This window comes from Oncorhynchus keta, chromosome 16, assembly GCF_023373465.1.
Source record: "Oncorhynchus keta strain PuntledgeMale-10-30-2019 chromosome 16, Oket_V2, whole genome shotgun sequence".
In the NCBI taxonomy this organism is placed as follows: Eukaryota; Metazoa; Chordata; class Actinopteri; order Salmoniformes; family Salmonidae; genus Oncorhynchus; species Oncorhynchus keta.
In genome coordinates this window covers 16,513,055-16,531,682 of record NC_068436.1, presented here as the reverse complement: position 1 = coordinate 16,531,682, position 18,628 = coordinate 16,513,055, and the positions used below count along the sequence as shown (strand labels likewise).

The following is an 18,628-nucleotide window of genomic DNA, read 5'->3' as shown; positions in this document are numbered from 1 at the left end:
GAGAACATACTTTAAAGATGGCGAACGTTTTACATTATTTACTGCATTATTCTACATAACTATATCTGATTGGTAAAAGGGCATTTTTAAATGTTTACTTCCAATTGAAGTTATACAGTAGTGCTATTAGATAATGGTGTCATGTATTACAACACTCAAAGGAAACAAGACACTGACACTGTCTTAGAGGAAACAATCAAACAGTCTGGAGGGAGAGAGAGAGCGGGTGGGGTTGGGTGATCTTAAAGGACTCATGATGACCCCCTGAGGGGAGTGCGATTCACCCAGCCCAGGCCTGGAGAATCATCCTGTTTTCCATATAACATCCCAGCCGTCCCTTAAAAAGACACCCTGACGTCTAAACCAGGTGGGATTCAATAAAAGTCTACACATGGCCCTTCTGCTGCGGCGCGTTCATCATTCTTACTAGAATTTGGGAGGGGGAGGCAGAGCAGATATGGAATCTGGGTTGATGCCTTTTCCGTTATTCAATTAAACCCAGGCACTGCAGGTCGTGGTCAATATGATGCTCATCAGGGCCAGAGACTCCTTCAGAGCCAGAATGACTGGGGTCTGCTCTCTCTGCAGTGTGAGTGAATGTGACTGCTTTTTCACTGAGAACCAGACACAGTGATCAAGCAATTCAAGCAGACTAGCCCAGAGATACCCTGGCTCTGCCTCCCTGGTTGCTCTCCAACCTGATTTAACTCAAGGCTTTGGTAAAATATTCATGACGACGTGTCGGTTGTTGCTTAGGGCGCTAATCGAGTGGAGTGAAATTTATAGTGGTGGTTGCATGCAGGCGGTTTAGGGCCTTTCTACCAGGACAGATAGGGTGAGTCACTCTCTGGCACTCCTTACCATCTAAGTGGCCCAGGGCGAGCTGTTCCCCCTCTTTTTCCCAGGGTCTCTCCCTTTCTGCCCCTAAAGAGTGTCTGGTAACCTCTGGTTGTTTTAAAGCTGTCCCTCCGCAACCCTTCAAAGGGAAGGAGGACGGTCCTTTGGCCACAGCCCAGCAGAGGTGCAGATGGGACGGCACATGGAAGCCATTTCGGGGGCCTCTGCGCCGCAGTGGATTAGAAAAAAAAATCTTTGGAGCTGCCCAGGCTTCAGATCAGTTCAGAACCTTTCAAGATGCGCCCGCAGCAGTTAAATCTTAGCACCGTCTGGTCGGGCTTGGACTGATCTATTGATTTCGCTGTCTTTTTCACAAGGCATCCAAGCTAACGTTTTGGCTAGCTAGCCCCGCTGTGCTAAGCAGCCGTGTCCTCGGTCTACAGTGTAAAACACAGCGGACCCAGAATGCACCCAGGGGGGACTCCTCTGAGAAGTGAGGGAGCAATAAATGAGAGAAAAGAGAGGAGGGAGAGAAAGGAGGGAAGGAGGGAGCGCCTGATGGTTCACATTAATTGAGGATGATTCGTGTGATGTGCAGCGTTTGGACGCGGCCAGGCCGGTCTGTCCTGGGCCTGGGAGACAGATGTGGGGGCCGCTGTTCCTCCTCCAGGGGCTGAAAGGAGCAGTGAGGCGGCTGAGAAATGGCCTGTCTGTCCAGGGGGGTGGAGGGAAGGGGCTGCTTTGGTGTGATGTCCTGCTTTTCTCTCCCTCTTATATCACATCTCCTTTGTCTTGATTACTATTTTGGCAAGGACCACGGGAGGAAAGGTGCATTAACATGTGCTCACCATTTGCTCCTTGGCTCTGCTCGTTGGCTTACAGTATGTTTCTGTTGTATTCTGATGTATGTATGTGTTGTTTCTGTTCTCCCTCAGTGTAATACCTGTCCCCCTCTAACAGTTGACGGAGAGAAACAAGTCTGATCTGTTTGAAGATTAGCCCCGCTGGAGCGAGGACAAGTAAAACATTGATACTTGATATTTGTTGTGTTTTCTACCTAATATGGACTAATGACACTTGAGAATGAGGTTCCAACCTTCACTAATCATCAACTTAATCTCATAGTCTGTGTCTGCGCATATTTTACAACAGAGAAAGCAGAGGTGTAATGAATTATAATTTAATACAATTCTTCAAAGCCAATAAACATCAACTCCTACGTCTTGCCATTTATGTAAAAATGCATCAAATATGATTTCTTATTCCATTCTTACCTGTGATCAACCACAACTAATTTAATACACAGATACACCAATTCCCTACACAGTGCTCATTGTAAGCTGAAATAACTGAGCACGAGACTGACTGATAAAAATAGACAAAAACACACAAATGTACTGACTCCTATCTGCACATGGTGATTTTCCAGTGTCTCCCATCATCATCCTGCAGGAGTAGTGGTGTCTATAACACACCATTAGGGGAGCTCTCTGCCTACTGTGTTTTACTGGGCTAGCATGCAGCAGAGAGAGGAGAGAATGAGCTAATGGACTCTTTACTTAATGTGATTAGAGCCATTATTGACATGCTGCCAGGAAGATGCAAGACCATTAACTCAACTCTCACCACTCCTCCACCCCCCTGGTTCCACGGCAGCTCTGTACCCTATTTCACTGCCTGCCTGCCTCCCTGCCTACTTCCCTGCCTTGCCCTGCCTGCCTGCCTCTCTTCCTGCTGTCACACACAGGGGCCCCTAGAGAAGTACTGCACATGTTTTTATCGTTGTTCCTGGGAGTCATTGTAGCGTCTCGCAAAATCCCAAAACGCTTTACAGCACAGTACACTGGCTTATCAGAGCACACTGGCTTATCAGAGTACACTGGCTTATCAGAGCACACTGGCTTATCAGAGCATGCTGGCTTATCAGAGCACACTGGCTTATCAGAGCACACTGGCTTATCAGAGCACACTGGCTTATCAGAGCACACTGGCTTATCAGAGCACACTGGCTTATCAGAGCACACTGGCATCAGAGCACACTGGCTTATCAGAGCACACTGAGAGCACACTGGCTTATCAGAGCACACTGGCTTATCAGAGCACACTGGCTTATCAGAGCACACTGGCTTATCAGAGCACACTGGCTTATCAGAGCACACTGGCTTATCAGAGTACACTGGCTTATCAGAGCACACTGGCTTATCAGAGCACACTGGCTTATCAGAGCACACTGGCTTATCAGAGCACACTGGCTTATCAGAGTACACTGGCTTATCAGAGCACGCTTATCAGGCTTGGCTTATCAGAGCACGCTGGCTTATCAGAGCACACTGGCTGGCTTATCAGAGCACACTGGCTTATCAGAGCACACTGGCTTATCAGAGCTGGCTTATCAGAGCACACTGGCTTATCAGAGCTTACTGGCTTATCAGAGCACACTGGCTTATCAGAGCACACTGGCTTATCAGAGCACACTGGCTTATCAGAGCACACTGGCTTATCAGAGCACACTGGCTTATCAGAGCACACTGGCTTATCAGGCTTATCAGAGCACACTGGCTTATCAGAGCACACTGGCTTATCAGAGCACACTGGCTTATCAGAGCACACTGGCTTATCAGAGCACACTGGCTTATCAGAGCACACTGGCTTATCAGAGCACACTGGCTTATCAGAGCACACTGGCTTATCAGAGCACACTGGCTTATCAGAGCACACTGGCTTATCAGAGCACTGGCTTACTGGCTTATCAGAGCACACTGGCTTATCAGAGCACACTGGCTTATCAGAGCACACTGGCTTATCAGAGTACACTGGCTTATCAGAGCACACTGGCTTATCAGAGCACACTGGCTTATCAGAGCACACTGGCTTATCAGAGCACACTGGCTTATCAGAGCACACTGGCTTATCAGAGCACACTGGCTTATCAGAGCACACTGGCTTATCAGAGCACACTGGCTTATCAGAGCACACTGGCTTATCAGAGCACACTGGCTTATCAGAGCACACTGGCTTATCAGAGCACACTGGCTTATCAGAGTACACTGGCTTATCAGAGCACACTGGCTTATCAGAGCACACTGGCTTATCAGAGCACACTGGCTTATCAGAGCACACTGGCTTATCAGAGCACACTGGCTTATCAGAGCACACTGGCTTATCAGAGCACACTGGCTTATCAGAGCACACTGGCTTATCAGAGCACACTGGCTTATCAGAGCACACTGGCTTATCAGAGCACACTGGCCCCCCGGCAACAAGACATACATGTAGAAGTAGTGCAGTACATCTATCTGTTCACTCTAATCCACTTGAAATGACAGAGCAATAACAAGCTGTAAACATGACTGGTCCATCAAGGAACAATAGATCAGATCGATTGTATTGCATGTTTGACGGGGGGAAATCTAATTGTTGCTGTTTGCTTTGAAACGACTAACATGAACAGGATTCTGTTCAAGTGTCCACGAGGAAAGTAAAAGGTATACTTAAGTAGGAAATTGTCGCCCCCCCCCTGTTTCAAATTACAATGGTTCAGCCTCTCTGGTTTTAAATGGCCTCATTGGGATTGTTGCTTGGCATGTGGGTCGGCCCATTCATCTTTGAAGAGGTGGGTGGCACTGTTGCTGCAGTGTGATTTACACTACCCCACCTGAGTGCCAGAACACATCTATCCCTGTGGCATAGCAGTTCACATAGCCAGCGGCGCCTGGAGAATGTGTGTGTGTGTGTTCGGTGTGTGTGGAGTAAGTAACTGTTAGTATGCATTTGGGCCACAATGTGTGTTTTCTTTTGTGTGTTAGTGTACATACTTGGTGTGTGCGCGGGTCTCGCAGGGCACTGTTCCAGGTCCCTGGGCCTGTCTACTGTCATAAGTACCATAGTGGTGATTACTTACTGCAAGAATAAACATCATCCCCATGTGCCCAGCCTCTCTGCACTGTAACGTATACATGAAGAAACGCTATAGACCATCAAAACACACAAGACCCCCAAAATAAAATCAAGCCAAACATGTTGTTTTGCCATTTGCGTGCGTGTCAGCACATGTAATACATTTGGATGAATAGCTTTAGTTTTGGACGCTTCAAATGAAACCCAAGTGGCTTTGAAAGGTAGAGAGAAAAGAAAGACTGGAATGTATCAGGACTCTGATAGAGGAGAGGAAAACAAAGGTTTTAGAAGGCCGGGGGACGCCAGGCGTGGGGAGGTGGAGATTGTGGAGCCCTTGTAGACCTGTGTGTGTATGTGTGCGTTTGAGCCATCCATGCACACACACATCTGGTCTGCAACACTCTGTCCATTTCACTGGACTTTTCTACTTTCTGATTTTCATTGTTCCTCACAGTCTAGTAAACCCTCTTCTCCCTGGAGAGCCCCAAGCTTCACCATTCCTCCTTCGTTCCCTCGCGCTACAATATGTGAAAAATGACAGGCTGCTATAATACACAGGTTTGTGGTGTGCGTTCCACTCTCTGTGGTTTTCAAGGACTACCTTGAAATACTTCAAATGTTCTCCTTTCCCCCAACATGTGTTTTTATGGCAGACGACATGTAGTCCACCTCAGCTCCACTGCCTTAGCTCTCCTACTCTACTCCGGTAGAACTACAGATCCCAGTGGCACAGAGCTGCAAAACGAGAGCTGTCATTTTGGTTCAATAGGGAGCCCTGAGAGGGTCATACAGGCCCTTAACAAGTTCATTGTTTATTTTATTGTTGGGAGGCAGAAACCCAAACCCCTGTGATTCCTGGCGGGACCAGAGACGTGACGAGAGGACTGTCAGCTCCCCATAACCGGCCGTGTAACTTCCTTTAATAAATGTCAACTCCGTGACCCTCTGGCCAATCACGGGGCTGCACGGTGGGCGGCGGCCACACAATGTCTGGGGCTGGCCCTGTGACACAGGAGGAAGTGGAGAGGGAGACAGTGTTTGTTCAGAGGGACACATGGGACCACCTGGAGACCAGGTTCCAGGACCAAGGGAGGAAAACAACCTCCAGAGGTGACGTGTGTGTGTGTGTGTGTGTGTGTGTGTGTGTGTGTGTGTGTGTGTGTGTGTGTGTGTGTGTGTGTGTGTGTGTGTGTGTGTGTGTGTGTGTGTGTGTGTGTGTGTTACTCAGAGACATAAGCATTTTCATATCAATAAATCCAGTATGAACACACATGTACCGGTATGTAAGTGTGTGCAAGTACATGTATGTGTCTGTAAGTACACGTCTGTGAGTGACTGTGTGTAATGTAATACTATCCCCCATTGTTTGGGTCTGTCTCGTCTGGCGGTGCTGTGTAGTTCAGTGCAGGGACTATCGATCCCTGGCCCTGTGGTCTAAGGGTTCCTGTCAGTAAACTCATTGAGCCGGGGCACCCTCTGTTCCCCCCCTCTGCCCCCACATAGCTACAAGCTAAACAGCCATCACAGAAACTCAATACGGCCAGACAAGTCCTGCTAGCCAGTACCTTCCCTCCCGCTAGGTCCCGCGAGGCTAACGCTAAGTCAATTCAGACGTGTAGCATCTCACGCCAGTCTGAACCTGTTGTTGCCAGAGCTAGCGTGTTAGTGCTAATATGTCTCTCCATACAAATTACAAGCCGGGGGAAGAGGGACCAGATGCAATAAATATGGATTAGCTAATGTCCAGGTCCTCTCAGGTTTGTCGGGGTGGCTAGTGTTAGTGTTAGCGATAGCCGCTAAAGGAAGGGGTCTGTCTGCGGCTTAGAGGTGGCGGGGGAGAGGGGAATTGAAGCCTCACGGGAGCTCCTGGTGAGTTCTGGGAAATGAACTCCCTGCTTCCTTTAAATATACTGACTAATGTAAATGGGGAGAGGAGGAGAGAGAGGGAGAGGAGGGTGGATATCATTTAGAAAACAATTAGTGGATAATGGAAGAGAGAATGAGGTGATGGTGTTTTTTATTTGAATATTGACCAGCCGGAGGGTTGGTGGGTTTATGGGTCAAATGTCGTGCTGCTCACCCTGTCTGAGTTGTGTGTGATTGATTCTATTACGGTGGTATGGCTGGTCTGTGTGTACGGCAGGACCCTGACAGAGAGAGTGGGATGGGAGCACAGCTTTGGATGAAAGGAGAGGTGGAGGGAGAGGTGAGGTGAGGATGAGGTCAAGAGGGGGGGGCAACGTTTCCACTATAACACAATGGACATATATTGATCTAGCTTGTTCACAAATCAGATTTACTACCTTCTGGTATCTGACTAGGTGTTTTAGTTATTCAGGGGAATGTCTGTAAACGTATCTCCTCCTAATGTAAATTCATCCAAACTCAATACAGGTCAATGTACATAGCCAAGAATATCTCTCACTTTTTCTTCTCACTGTTACTTTGTTTTGGTAGTTTCACCAAGAGCTTAGCTTGATTTAGCAGGTTTTAGTAGCGGTGCTATAGAGAACATATGGATCGATTCTAGTCAGGAATCACACCGTGTCAACACATAACAGCCCAAATGAATCATCTGGGAATCTGTGTATGTGTCATGACACATTTGGTACGTGTATGAACTCTATTAGAGTCAGAAGTCGTGTGGAGTCACTGGATACATGGCTGGGAGCCCATTGGCTGAGGTACCAAGCACTGTTTGTCCCTCACTGGCACCCTTAGCTCATGTCTGACTGCCACTTTTAGCTTTCCTGTCATGGAAGCCAAAGACAAAATACCAATTGACCTTAAATGGACAATAAAGTTTTTTGGAACATGACGTGACTGGCTGGTTCAGTGGAACTGAGTTGATTTGACAACTGGTCTGGGGCCAGTGAAGATAAATGAGGGCTTAGTGACAGTAAGCTATTTTAATCGCTGATCTAAGGACAGGTTGAACATACTCCTACAGATGAGGAGGGACTACTGTGTGCAGGTGGTTGACTTTGGAGAAAAGCACAAGGTTTGGAGAGATAAAAAACAATCCTCAATGATAATTGAGTCTCTCATTCACACACACACACACACACACACACACACACACACACACACACACACACACACACACACACACACACACACACACACACACACACACACACACACACACACACACACACACACACACACACACACACACACAGGGTATGCTGGGCCAGGTCTGGCTATGTGTGTGCCGTTGGCAGTCCCTCTGGGCAGATGTGGGGTGTGTGCCAGGGCCGTGCAGTGAGAAAGGGCCAGTGTGCCCCTGGCACAGCCTGCTCGCTGCTTTGAAGTGGAGGGGCAGTGAGCAGTACTGCGCCCGGCGATGTAATCCCTTTAAACACCATGGAGAAATATAAGGAATCCTCTCTGACTGTCCGTCCGTCCGTCCGTCTGACTCAAAAGGCTCTGAAGGCCAGCTGCTGTGTCCACAGGTAAAAGCATATGGGAGCGGGTGCTAACCGTGACGCCATACACACACACACACACACTTCAACACACTGAGCATTGCTTAATGAAAGTCAGTCTCCCCGTTAGGTTTTGTCTGGCTGGTGGGTTGGTTGACAGTCAGGGGGCATTCTTCAGAGGGTAGGTCAGACCAGCACCAGGCCTGTAAGCACAGCAGCCATGTAAGGTGTACCGCTAGACTGCATTCCTCCTGGTCCAGCTCTCTCTCTGTCTCACACACACAAATGCATGCACGCTAGGACACACACACACACTCTCTCTCATCTCCTCAAACACCTCAAGCCTTGCCAACCCATAAACACAAACTTATAGACATTATTTTGTTTGGCGTGTGAACGGTACTAGGCAAACAAAGCTGCTTGGCTCTGGTTCCTCCCTAAATGCTATATTTCTCTCCTACACGTCCTATATGGGATGTCTTGAGATCTAAACAACCATGAGAGAGAGTTTGGTTCTGGGTCTGGTGGTCATTACAGCTTGGCAGGTTTACCTGGGAGGAAAACATTCCTGCTCTACAATCTTGGTGTGTGTGTGTGTGTGTGTGTGTGTCTCTCGAGTCTGTTCATGACCTCAATATTTGGTCACAGAGCAGAGACAAACATGTCGAAGATATATGGAAATATACTGTATACTGGTCTATAATACCTTTACATTGACCCTTGAGTATACAACTGGCTACATGTGTTTTTATCTGTCAATACTAATGTACTTGAGAATTCCATAAAAACCACAGGACTGAATCCATGTAAGTTGACTCTTTCAAGCCAAATGAGTATTGGAAAGTGACCTCAGGCTCATTGTCAAAGCATGATGTATTTTTATGCATGGGTGGTTTAGGTTTATCCTCATCACTATCCCATGACATATTTCTATAATATCTAAACTATATCATATAGAAACACATAATCACACATATTTACTTGACAAATTGTCTAATGACCCACCTGACTCTTTCCTTGACCCTGCTAGCTGGTTCCTAACACTCTAAAGTAGCTCTCTGTCACACTGATGGAAATATTTATGACCCCAGATCCCATGGCTGGGTCGACCACAGCACCCATCCACCCAACAGTCTAACCGGCACCGTCAAATAATAATTCTACTCCCTGCTCTCTGGGGGGCGGTTGTGTTTTGTGTGATGAGAGAGAAAGATGGAGTCACTGAAGCACACAGTGGCAGAAAGGAAGAGGGAGGGAGGAGAGGGGAGAAGGGGGAGGGAGGGATGAGAGGAGGAGAAGGGGGGAGGGGGAGGGAAGGGAGGGATGAGAGGAGAAAGGGGGATGAGAGGAGGAGGAGAGGGGGAGGGAGGGATGAGAGGAGGACAAGGGGGGGTGAGAGGAGGAGAAGGGGGAGGGAGGGATGAGAGGAGTAGCAGGGGGTGAGAGGAGGAGAAGGGGGGAGGGAGGGAGGGATGAGAGGAGGAGAAAGGGGGTGAGAGGAGGAGAGAGGGGAGGGAGGGATGAGAGGAGGAGAAAGGGGGGAGGAAAGGGAAAAGTCATGCCAAGGTGCAGAAAGGGGGTGAGAGGAGTCCAAGGGGGAGGGAGGGATGGCTAGGATCTATGGTTAGCTAAAGTGAAAAGTCATGCCACACCTCCCCTCTCCTCCACCTCCTCGATGGCTACTAACTCTATCCCCTTCCTACTCAAGTCTACTAACTCCCCTCCTTCCTCCTCCTCTCTCTACTAACTCCCCTTCCTCCTCCTCTCTCTACTAACTCCCCTTCCTCCTCCTCTCTCTACTAACTCCCCCTTCCTCCTCCTCTCTCTACTAACTCCCCCTTCCTCCTCCTCTCTCTACTAACTCCCCCTTCCTCCTCCTCTCTCTACTAACTCCCCCTTCCTCCTCCTCTCTCTACTAACTCCCCAGGTCCAGGCCAGGTACAAATGGCTATTTGCTGTACAACTCCCACAACATGTTTGTGTCTGCTAGCACAAGACCCTAACAGCGTGTAAAACACAAAGAGACAGAGAGAAAGAGAGAGGGCCCTTTTCTCTATTCACAAAGTCCCCCCGGAACACAAAAGCTTTCTGAATGGAGAACGGAGATGTCAAAGTGCTATTAGGACGGCCGTGCTGAAAGAGAAGCGCAGACACGAGTCTCCCCTGTCAATAGAACCTTAATGCGCCGAGGAGCTCCGGAAGAGCCATTGTGTGTGTCGTGTGTGTCGTTTTAGCCTCGTGAACGTAGAGTATGGACACTCTCTGGCTCACACACACACGCCCACACATCGACATAAACACACCTCACACACACACACACACACACACACACACACACACACACACACACACACACACACACACACACACTCACCACTTTTTAAAGACACATTCAAAGGGAATAGATGATCCACTGCAGAGAGAGTCCTAACTGATCAAAACAAAGAAGCAGATGTTAAACTGCAGCCTTCAGATAAATCTACCTTCCAATCACAACACAACGTTCCATAAACTGCAACAAAGAATCACCTTTAAATAATAGGAAGTAGCTGCTGAGGCAAGACACAATTTATTTTATTGTCTCACATTCCCTTCTTATGATGTCGTGGTGAGAGTACGGCTAAATGAAGAAGTAGGCATTAAAAGGGGGGTAATGGACTATTTAAAAGGGGTGGTAATGGACTGTCTCCATTAAAAAGGGGTGGTAATGGACTGTCTCCATTTAAAAGGGGGGGTGGTAATGGACTGTCTCCATTAAAGGGGGTGGTAATGGACTGTCTCCATTAAAAGGGGGGAATGGTAATTAAAAGGACTGTCTCCATTAAAAGGGGGTGGGAATGGACTGGAATACTGGACTGTCTCCATTAAAGGGGGGTGGTAATGGACTGTCTCCATTAAAAGGGGGGTAATGGACTTTCTCCATTAAAAGGGGTGGTAATGGTAATGGACTGTCTCCATTAAAAGGGGTGGTGGTGTCTCCAATGGACTTCTCCATCTCCATTAAAAGGGGGTGGTAATGGACTGTCTCCATTAAAGGGGGTGGTAATGGACTGTCTCCATTAAAAGGGGTGGTAATGGACTGTCTCCATTAAAAGGGGTGGTAATGGACTGTCTCCATTAAAAGGGGGTGGTAATGGACTTTCTCCATTAAAAGGGGTGGTAATGGACTGTCTCCATTAAAAGACTGTCTCCATTAAAAGTCTCCATTAAAATGGACTGTCTCCATTAAAAGGGGTGGTAATGGACTGTCTCCATTAAAAGGGGTGGTAATGGACTGTCTCCATTAAAAGGGGGTGGTAATGGACTGTCTCCATTAAAAGGGGGTGGTAATGGACTGTCTCCATTAAAAGGGGGTGGTAATGGACTGTCTCCATTAAAAGGGGGTGGTAATGGACTGTCTCCATGAAAAGGGGGTGGTAATGGACTGTCTCCATTAAAAGGGGTGGTGGACTGTCTCCATTAAAAGGGGTGGGAATGGACTGTCTCCATTAAAAGGGGGTGGTAATGGACTGTCTCCATTAAAAGGGGTGGTAATGGACTGTCATTAAAAGGGGTGGTAATGGACTGTCTCCATTAAAAGGGGGTGGGAATGGACTGTCTCCATTAAAAGGGGGTGGGAATGGACTGTCTCCATTAAAGGGGTGGGAATGGACTGTCTCCATTAAAAGGGGTGGGTAATGGACTGTCTCCATTAAAAGGGGTGGTAATGGACTGTCTCCATTAAAAGGGGGTGGTAATGGACTGTCTCCATTAAAGGGGTGGGTAATGGACTGTCTCCATTAAAGGGGGTGGAATGGACTGTCTCCATTAAAAGGGGGTGGGAATGGACTGTCTCCATTAAAAGGGGTGGTAATGGACTGTCTCCATTAAAAGGGGGTGGTAATGGACTGTCTCCATTAAAAGGGGGTGGTAATGGACTGTCTCCATTAAAAGGGGGTGGTAAATGGACTGTCTCCATTAAAAGGATGATCATGGTTGTGTGATGGTTGTGTCAGTCTTGCTAGCTGTTAGCTGTCGCCTGCTGGGCCTCTCCCGGCGGATGCTAACATGTCTGAACTGAACAACAGTAGACATACAGTAGACAAGGCTTTCATTCTCTGTCACACCTATAGCAAGCTGTCTGTCAGCATCACAGTGTGTGTGTGCGGAGACAGACATATTTCTCTCCTCTAATTAGTGGAAGGGAGTCCTCGGGGCAATCAGTGTTCGGGGTTAATGAGAGCTGGAGCGGAAAGGAGAGGCAGAGCAGGGAGGGGTGCGTTGGTACCCCTCGTTGGTAACACTCATACCCCTCTCATCATGCTGTCACCCTAAAGGGGCTTTACCCTAGCAGCGGCTCTCTGTAGCGCTGTGACAGATCACACACTCACACGTGTCGAGTCCCTCTCTCTCTCCCTCCCTCAAAGAGAGGCTCACTCCTTTTTCACTGTAACAAAAAGAAAGAAAACACAAGCTCTGGATGCACTCCTCTCCTTCTCTCTATCACCCAGATGTGACAGCAAGACGCAGGCCTGATTCTGACACACACACAGAGAGAGAGAGAGAGAGAGAGAGAGAGAGAGAGAGAGAGAGAGAGAGAGAGAGAGAGAGAGAGAGAGAGAGAGAGAGAGAGAGAGAGAGAGAGAGAGAGAGAGAGAGAGAGAGAGAGAGAGAGAGAGAGAGAGAGAGAGAGAGAGAGAGAGAGAGAGAGAGAGAGATGTAATGTCAATAATATTTCTCTTTTAGGTTTTGTCTTTCATGTCATGTGTCTTCTCAGTCAGGTTGAGACTGGTCTACTACTATTGTTTTAATGTATAGTTATTCTCATTAATGTTGCTGTTGATAGTAATCCCATTTCCACTACTACTATTAGTATTGATGCCTTATTGCTGTTGATAGTAATCCCATTTCCACTACTACTATTAGTATTGATGCCTTATTGCTGTTGATAGTAATCCCATTTCCACTACTACTATTAGTATTGATGCCTTATTGCTGTTGATAGTAATCCCATTCTCATTAATTGATGCCTGCTGTTGATAGTAATCCCATTTCCACTACTACTATTAGTATTGATGCCTTATTGCTGTTGATAGTAATCCCATTTCCACTACTACTATTAGTATTGATGCCTTATTGCTGTTGATAGTAATCCCATTTCCACTTACTGACATGCCTTATGTGTTGATAGTAATCATTTAACTACTATTAGTATTGATGCCTTATTGTTAATAAAGTTCTACTGAATGGAATTGAGACAATGTAAGTCATTTAACTTGGGGTGGAGAGAGAAAGAGAGAGGCCCCGGTGGCCCCGGCATCTGTCGGCTCTCATTTGGTGTGCAGCAGCGCTGGTGGGAGAAACACAGACCAGATGTCCCCACGACTTGCCGATGAAGTGGCGAGATGAGCAGCGTTGATTACTGTACAAGACGCTATCTTCACCCTTCACCTGTCACCCCCAACAAACACACACACTACCCGGCCAACACACACACACACACTGCCCCGGCCAACACACACACACTACCCCCCCAACACACACACACACACACTACCCCGGCCAACACACACACTACCCTGGCCAACAAACACACACACACACACTACCCTGGCCAACAAACCTGAGATGCACACTCCTTATCTGACCCAGCTGACGTATAGGGCTGTCATCATGTTACACACAGTGACATAAACGCAAGGCACACACACACACACACACACACACACACACACACACACACAGCCCTGTCATCTTACTGGTGTTCACTGTCGGGACATGAATTATGGGCAACGGGCAGGTGGAGGTTGACTGTCCAAACCCTCCTCCAATCCCTTTCTTCCTTCCATTCTCTCTTTCCACCTCTCCCTGTCTTGCCCTTCCAGTACCTGCCCTGCTCCACGCTCTCCTCTCTCCTGTCCTCTCAGTGGCTGGGGTGACCTGGGGCGGACACAGGGAAATGGATCCAGTATGGTGGCTAATTTTACCTGTCACTCCCATCAGCCCTCACTGGACTGACGGGGCCACTCACTCCACATCAGGAGGGGGTGAGGAGGGGGTGGGGGTTACTGCATTATTAATGAAGGCAGTGCCATTGAAGACATTTATAATCTACAGCAACACTAAACCACTGGCGCCTCACCTCGGATCACAAACACAAGCCATGCTGATTTAGATAGGCAAGCGCAGAGCACATTAGCTATACAGCTAAAGTCACATGACACCCGTGGTGGATAGCCTCAATCACAACACACTTTGTGAAGCGCATAGGCAGGGTCACTTCATTATGTGTGTTGAGTTCACATACTTTATCAAAGCATATCTTTTCCAGTTATTTTTGTTTTACTGGAAAGATAATTGTATTTGTAATAAATGTTTCACTGCCTTTCATTTGTTTTTCATTATTGCTCGCCAATGCCAAATCATTACAACTTGTAAAACATTATGAGGGCAGGCATCATGACACACTTCCAGTCTCTCTCTCTTAACACTATCGCCTCACACACAAACTAGTGAATCACACACATGCTGCTGCACACACACAATATCTCTCTCTCTCTCTCTCTCTCTCTCTCTCTCTCTCTCTCTCTCTCTCTCTCTCTCTCTCTCTCTCTCTCTCTCTCTCTCTCTCTCTCTCTCTCTCTCTGTCTGCAGTGGGGTCAGCAGTGAGGTGAGAGGTGTCAGTCATATCACGACTACAACAAAGGCTTAAGAAAAGCAGAGATTAAAAACACAGAGAAAAGAGATGGAGGAGAGAAGAGAGGTAACGGTGTTCCCCGCTCCAGATTTACTGTCCATGAGACAACGCTCCCTAAACCTGCCGTATAAATTTCCACCGCCGTGTCACATTCGTCTCTACTGTTTCCAAGTCCGTCGGACCGGCCGACCCAGAGGACGTGTTTCTGTCCAGAGAGATGGACTCCCAGACAGGCATGCATATACACACACACAGACTCAGTATGGAAGTCTTAAGCCCTGGTCTTTTGTTTTTAGTTATTTAATCTTTTCCTTCTTTTCTATGTAAGACTTGGACGTGGTTAGAGGGGGGGGGGGGGCTCAGGCTTTTTGATGTCGCCGCACATACCTCCAGGAGGAATAACAGTAAATCAAGGTGTAATGTGGGCTTATGAGTGGGCTGAGGCCTGGGATGTGGATGGGGGCCAAATGGGCTCTCAAGGGGGGCTAACTGGAGGCCTCCCATTTGGGCTGGGGACCAGGGTCCTGGGGATGGGGCCAGGAAGCTCAGCTCAGGACCTGGATGGATGGGAGAGCTTGGGGGTTGAGGAGGGCATGTACCAAGGGGGAGACAGGAGGGGGACAGAGGGAGAGAGAAAGAGAGACGGTCATAGAGGTAGTGAAAGAGAGGTGAGTGAGACAGAGATTGGACGACTAGAGTCTGGCCGGGGTGTGGAGCTTGGCACTCCTCATCCCTGAGAGATGGTGTCTTTTCACTGTTCATACACGGCCGCTCCTTTAATCTGTCTATGCTCAGACAAGGAGGAGGAGAGAGGGGACCGGGGACCGGGTGGGTTAGCGTGCCGGATAGATTTTTGCTTTATATCACTTTTACAGCCAGGCTGCACTTTCTCTCAGACGCACACACACACACACACACACACACACACACACACACACACACACACACACACACACATAAATGGTGATCAGTTCTTATCGGGGCTCTGGCTTCAAATTGAACCCAGCGCTCACAGGGTGTTCCCCACATGTGTGTAACATGCAGCCCTGAGTCCAGACACTCGCTCCCTCTCTCCCACGGTGCATTTGTTGCCTGTGAACTTAAACCGGCCCGTGGCACATCGTAACGTCTTCAGGTGTCTGAAGACACGAACAACGTCATCGTAACGTCTTCTATGTACGCCCACGGGGAACCTAAAGAGCCACGCTGTAGAACCAAGCCAGGCCCCTAAAGGTCCCTCACAAAACAACAGCACTTTAGACTGCTACTGTGAAGAGACATCTCTTATCAATACACTTAAGATCTTTAAAAAAACTCACTTCAACAACTCTCAAATCAACAGAGGAGTTTATAGTTTCAGCCCCTTAGTCAAACAACATGGTGGAATCTGAAAAGAAAACAATGAGAAGAGGACTTTGGGGTGAAGTGCTTGCTGATGGCGGTTAGCGTAGCATTAGCAGCGCAACACCTGTTTTGACTTAAAAGCGGGGCCAGAAGTGAGATTGGCTAAACATGCCCTTAAAGGGGAAGGTGGACGCGTCTCCATCTCTGATAACAGCACAGACTTCTGGCCCAAACATATTTCTCTAAGGCTGCTCCCTCAACTCAGAGGGAACTAAGTGATGCAGTCACAATGCTATGGAATGACGGGGGGGAGGGGGAGACATTCCAGCGTTACACCGCCAGTGGGAACTGAGAGGAACAGTCAATCCACAAAAGAGGAATACTCACTCTTGGGAGACTTTAAACATCTTTGATGAGATCATGGTTTTTGACTTGCTCACGCCCCAGCACATACCCACATACATAATGTGTCTCTGTGTGTGTTGGGTTTGTTTTGCATGTCTTTAATCAATCATAGATTGAGCCTTGTAACGTGAATACAAGCATGTTGAGTTCTCAATGTCACTACTGGCAGATTTTGGTGGATACACACCAAGGACTAAGGCTGCTAAAAGACTTGTGAATAACGCATAAGTAACGAGATCTAACGCACACACACAAACACACACACACACACACACACACCCTTTCACAGGTCGAGCCGAACAACACTTTCTATGGTATAATTGTCTTCTAACTGACTCCTCGACAAGCCTCACTGAAAGGCAATGAGTGAGACAAAGCCTCTCTAGGATTCCCTGTGCTTTAAACCTCGGGAATGTGAGAGAAATCCAAATGTGACGAACCTCCTAACCTGGGGGGATACTGGGAGCAGGGCTTCCAGAATTAAGGAGACTGGATCTGAAAGTGATCCCGGAAATTCACTAGTCTGTAATTAGATTTGGCGGGACACGGCACAGTAGCACAGCGGAGAACTAGCGTCTTGACGAGAAGCGCTTTGTAGTTTGTCACTTGAATGGGCGTGGGTTTTGTCAAGGATCAGGGGCGAGGGGTGAGACAGAGTTCTACACACATCAACAGGGCTGGGATGGCTGTGTGGTTTCTACTCATAGCGACTCCTGGAGTTGATTGGGAGGGAATTTCAATGTGTCAATACAGTCAGTAGCTGTTGGCACTTCATGGGTTGGGTGTTGTAATAATCACATTGTTAAGTCACTGTCAGATCCGTATGCTGTGGCTATATGTTTATCACAGGAAGTGGCGTTGTGTTTTGCAGAGTGGGAGGAAAGGTGTTTAACACCTCTCTCTCTGACATAGACACTGGTGAGCTCACATGGTGGGGGACGCTGGTGGCATGCTAAACTGTGAACAAACACACACGCAAGCATACACACACATTCATGTGCACACACAGACTGTAAACATACTATCTCTCTCCCACACACCCCCGACCACGCGACTGTGGTCTCTGGGTAATGACAGTGTGACTCTCGGGGCTTGACGAGGGACGTTCCTGCTCTTATCTTGGTTTATGTAGAGGGTGAATCATCTCTGTGAGTGTGTGTCCACGTGATTGTCTGAGTGTGGGGGGGGTACATTCCTCTGTGCAGCAGCGTGCAGAGTGATAGAGAGGTGATAAGAAAGGCAGTGCCTGATCTGTGTGTGAGAGAGAGAGACGGAGAGAGAGAGTGGACAATACACTACAGTAAAGAGAGTGGACAATACACTACAGTAGAGAGAGAGAGGACTATACACTATACACTACAGTAGAGAGAGTGGACAATACACTATACACTACAGTAGAGAGAAGTGGACTATACACTACAGTAGAGAGAGTGGACTATACACTACAGTAGAGAGAGTGGACAATACACTACAGTAGAGAGAGTGGACAATACACTACAGTAGAGAGAGTGGACAATACACTACAGTAGAGAGAGTGGACAATACACTACAGTAGAGAGAGTGGACAATACACTACAGTAGAGAGAGTGGACAATACACTACAGTACAATACACTACAGTAGAGAGAGTGGACTATACACTATACACTACAGTAGAGAGAGGGACTATACACTATACAGTACAGTAGAGAGTGGACTATACACTACAGTAGAGAGAGTGGACTATACACTACAGTAGAGAGAGTGGACTATACACTATACACTACAGTAGAGAGAGTGGACTATACACTACAGTAGAGAGAGTGGACTATACACTACAGTAGAGAGAGTGGACTATACACTATACAGTAGAGAGAGTGGACTATACACTACAGTACAGTAGAGAGAGTGGACTATACACTACAGTAGAGAGAGTGGACAATACACTATACACTACAGTAGAGAGAGTGGACAATATACACTACAGTAGAGAGAGTGGACAATACACTATACACTACAGTAGAGAGAGTGGACTATACACTACAGTAGAGAGAGTGGACTAT

The 18,628-nt window shown here is 47.7% G+C and overlaps 1 protein-coding gene across 1 annotated transcript in view; it reads right to left on the bottom strand.

The window, feature by feature from the left end:
• Nucleotides 1-16,646, bottom strand: part of LOC127907888 (zinc finger protein basonuclin-2-like) — a 37,193-nt gene extending 20,547 nt beyond the window's left edge. Inside the window, exons 1-2 of the mRNA XM_052464354.1 lie at nt 16,570-16,646; nt 15,917-16,010 (exon numbers count right to left, since the gene is read on the bottom strand). Coding sequence (XP_052320314.1) covers nt 15,917-16,010; nt 16,570-16,646 — 171 coding nt within the window. The remainder of the gene's footprint in view (nt 1-15,916; nt 16,011-16,569) is intronic.
• Nucleotides 16,647-18,628: the final 1,982 nt, after the last annotated feature.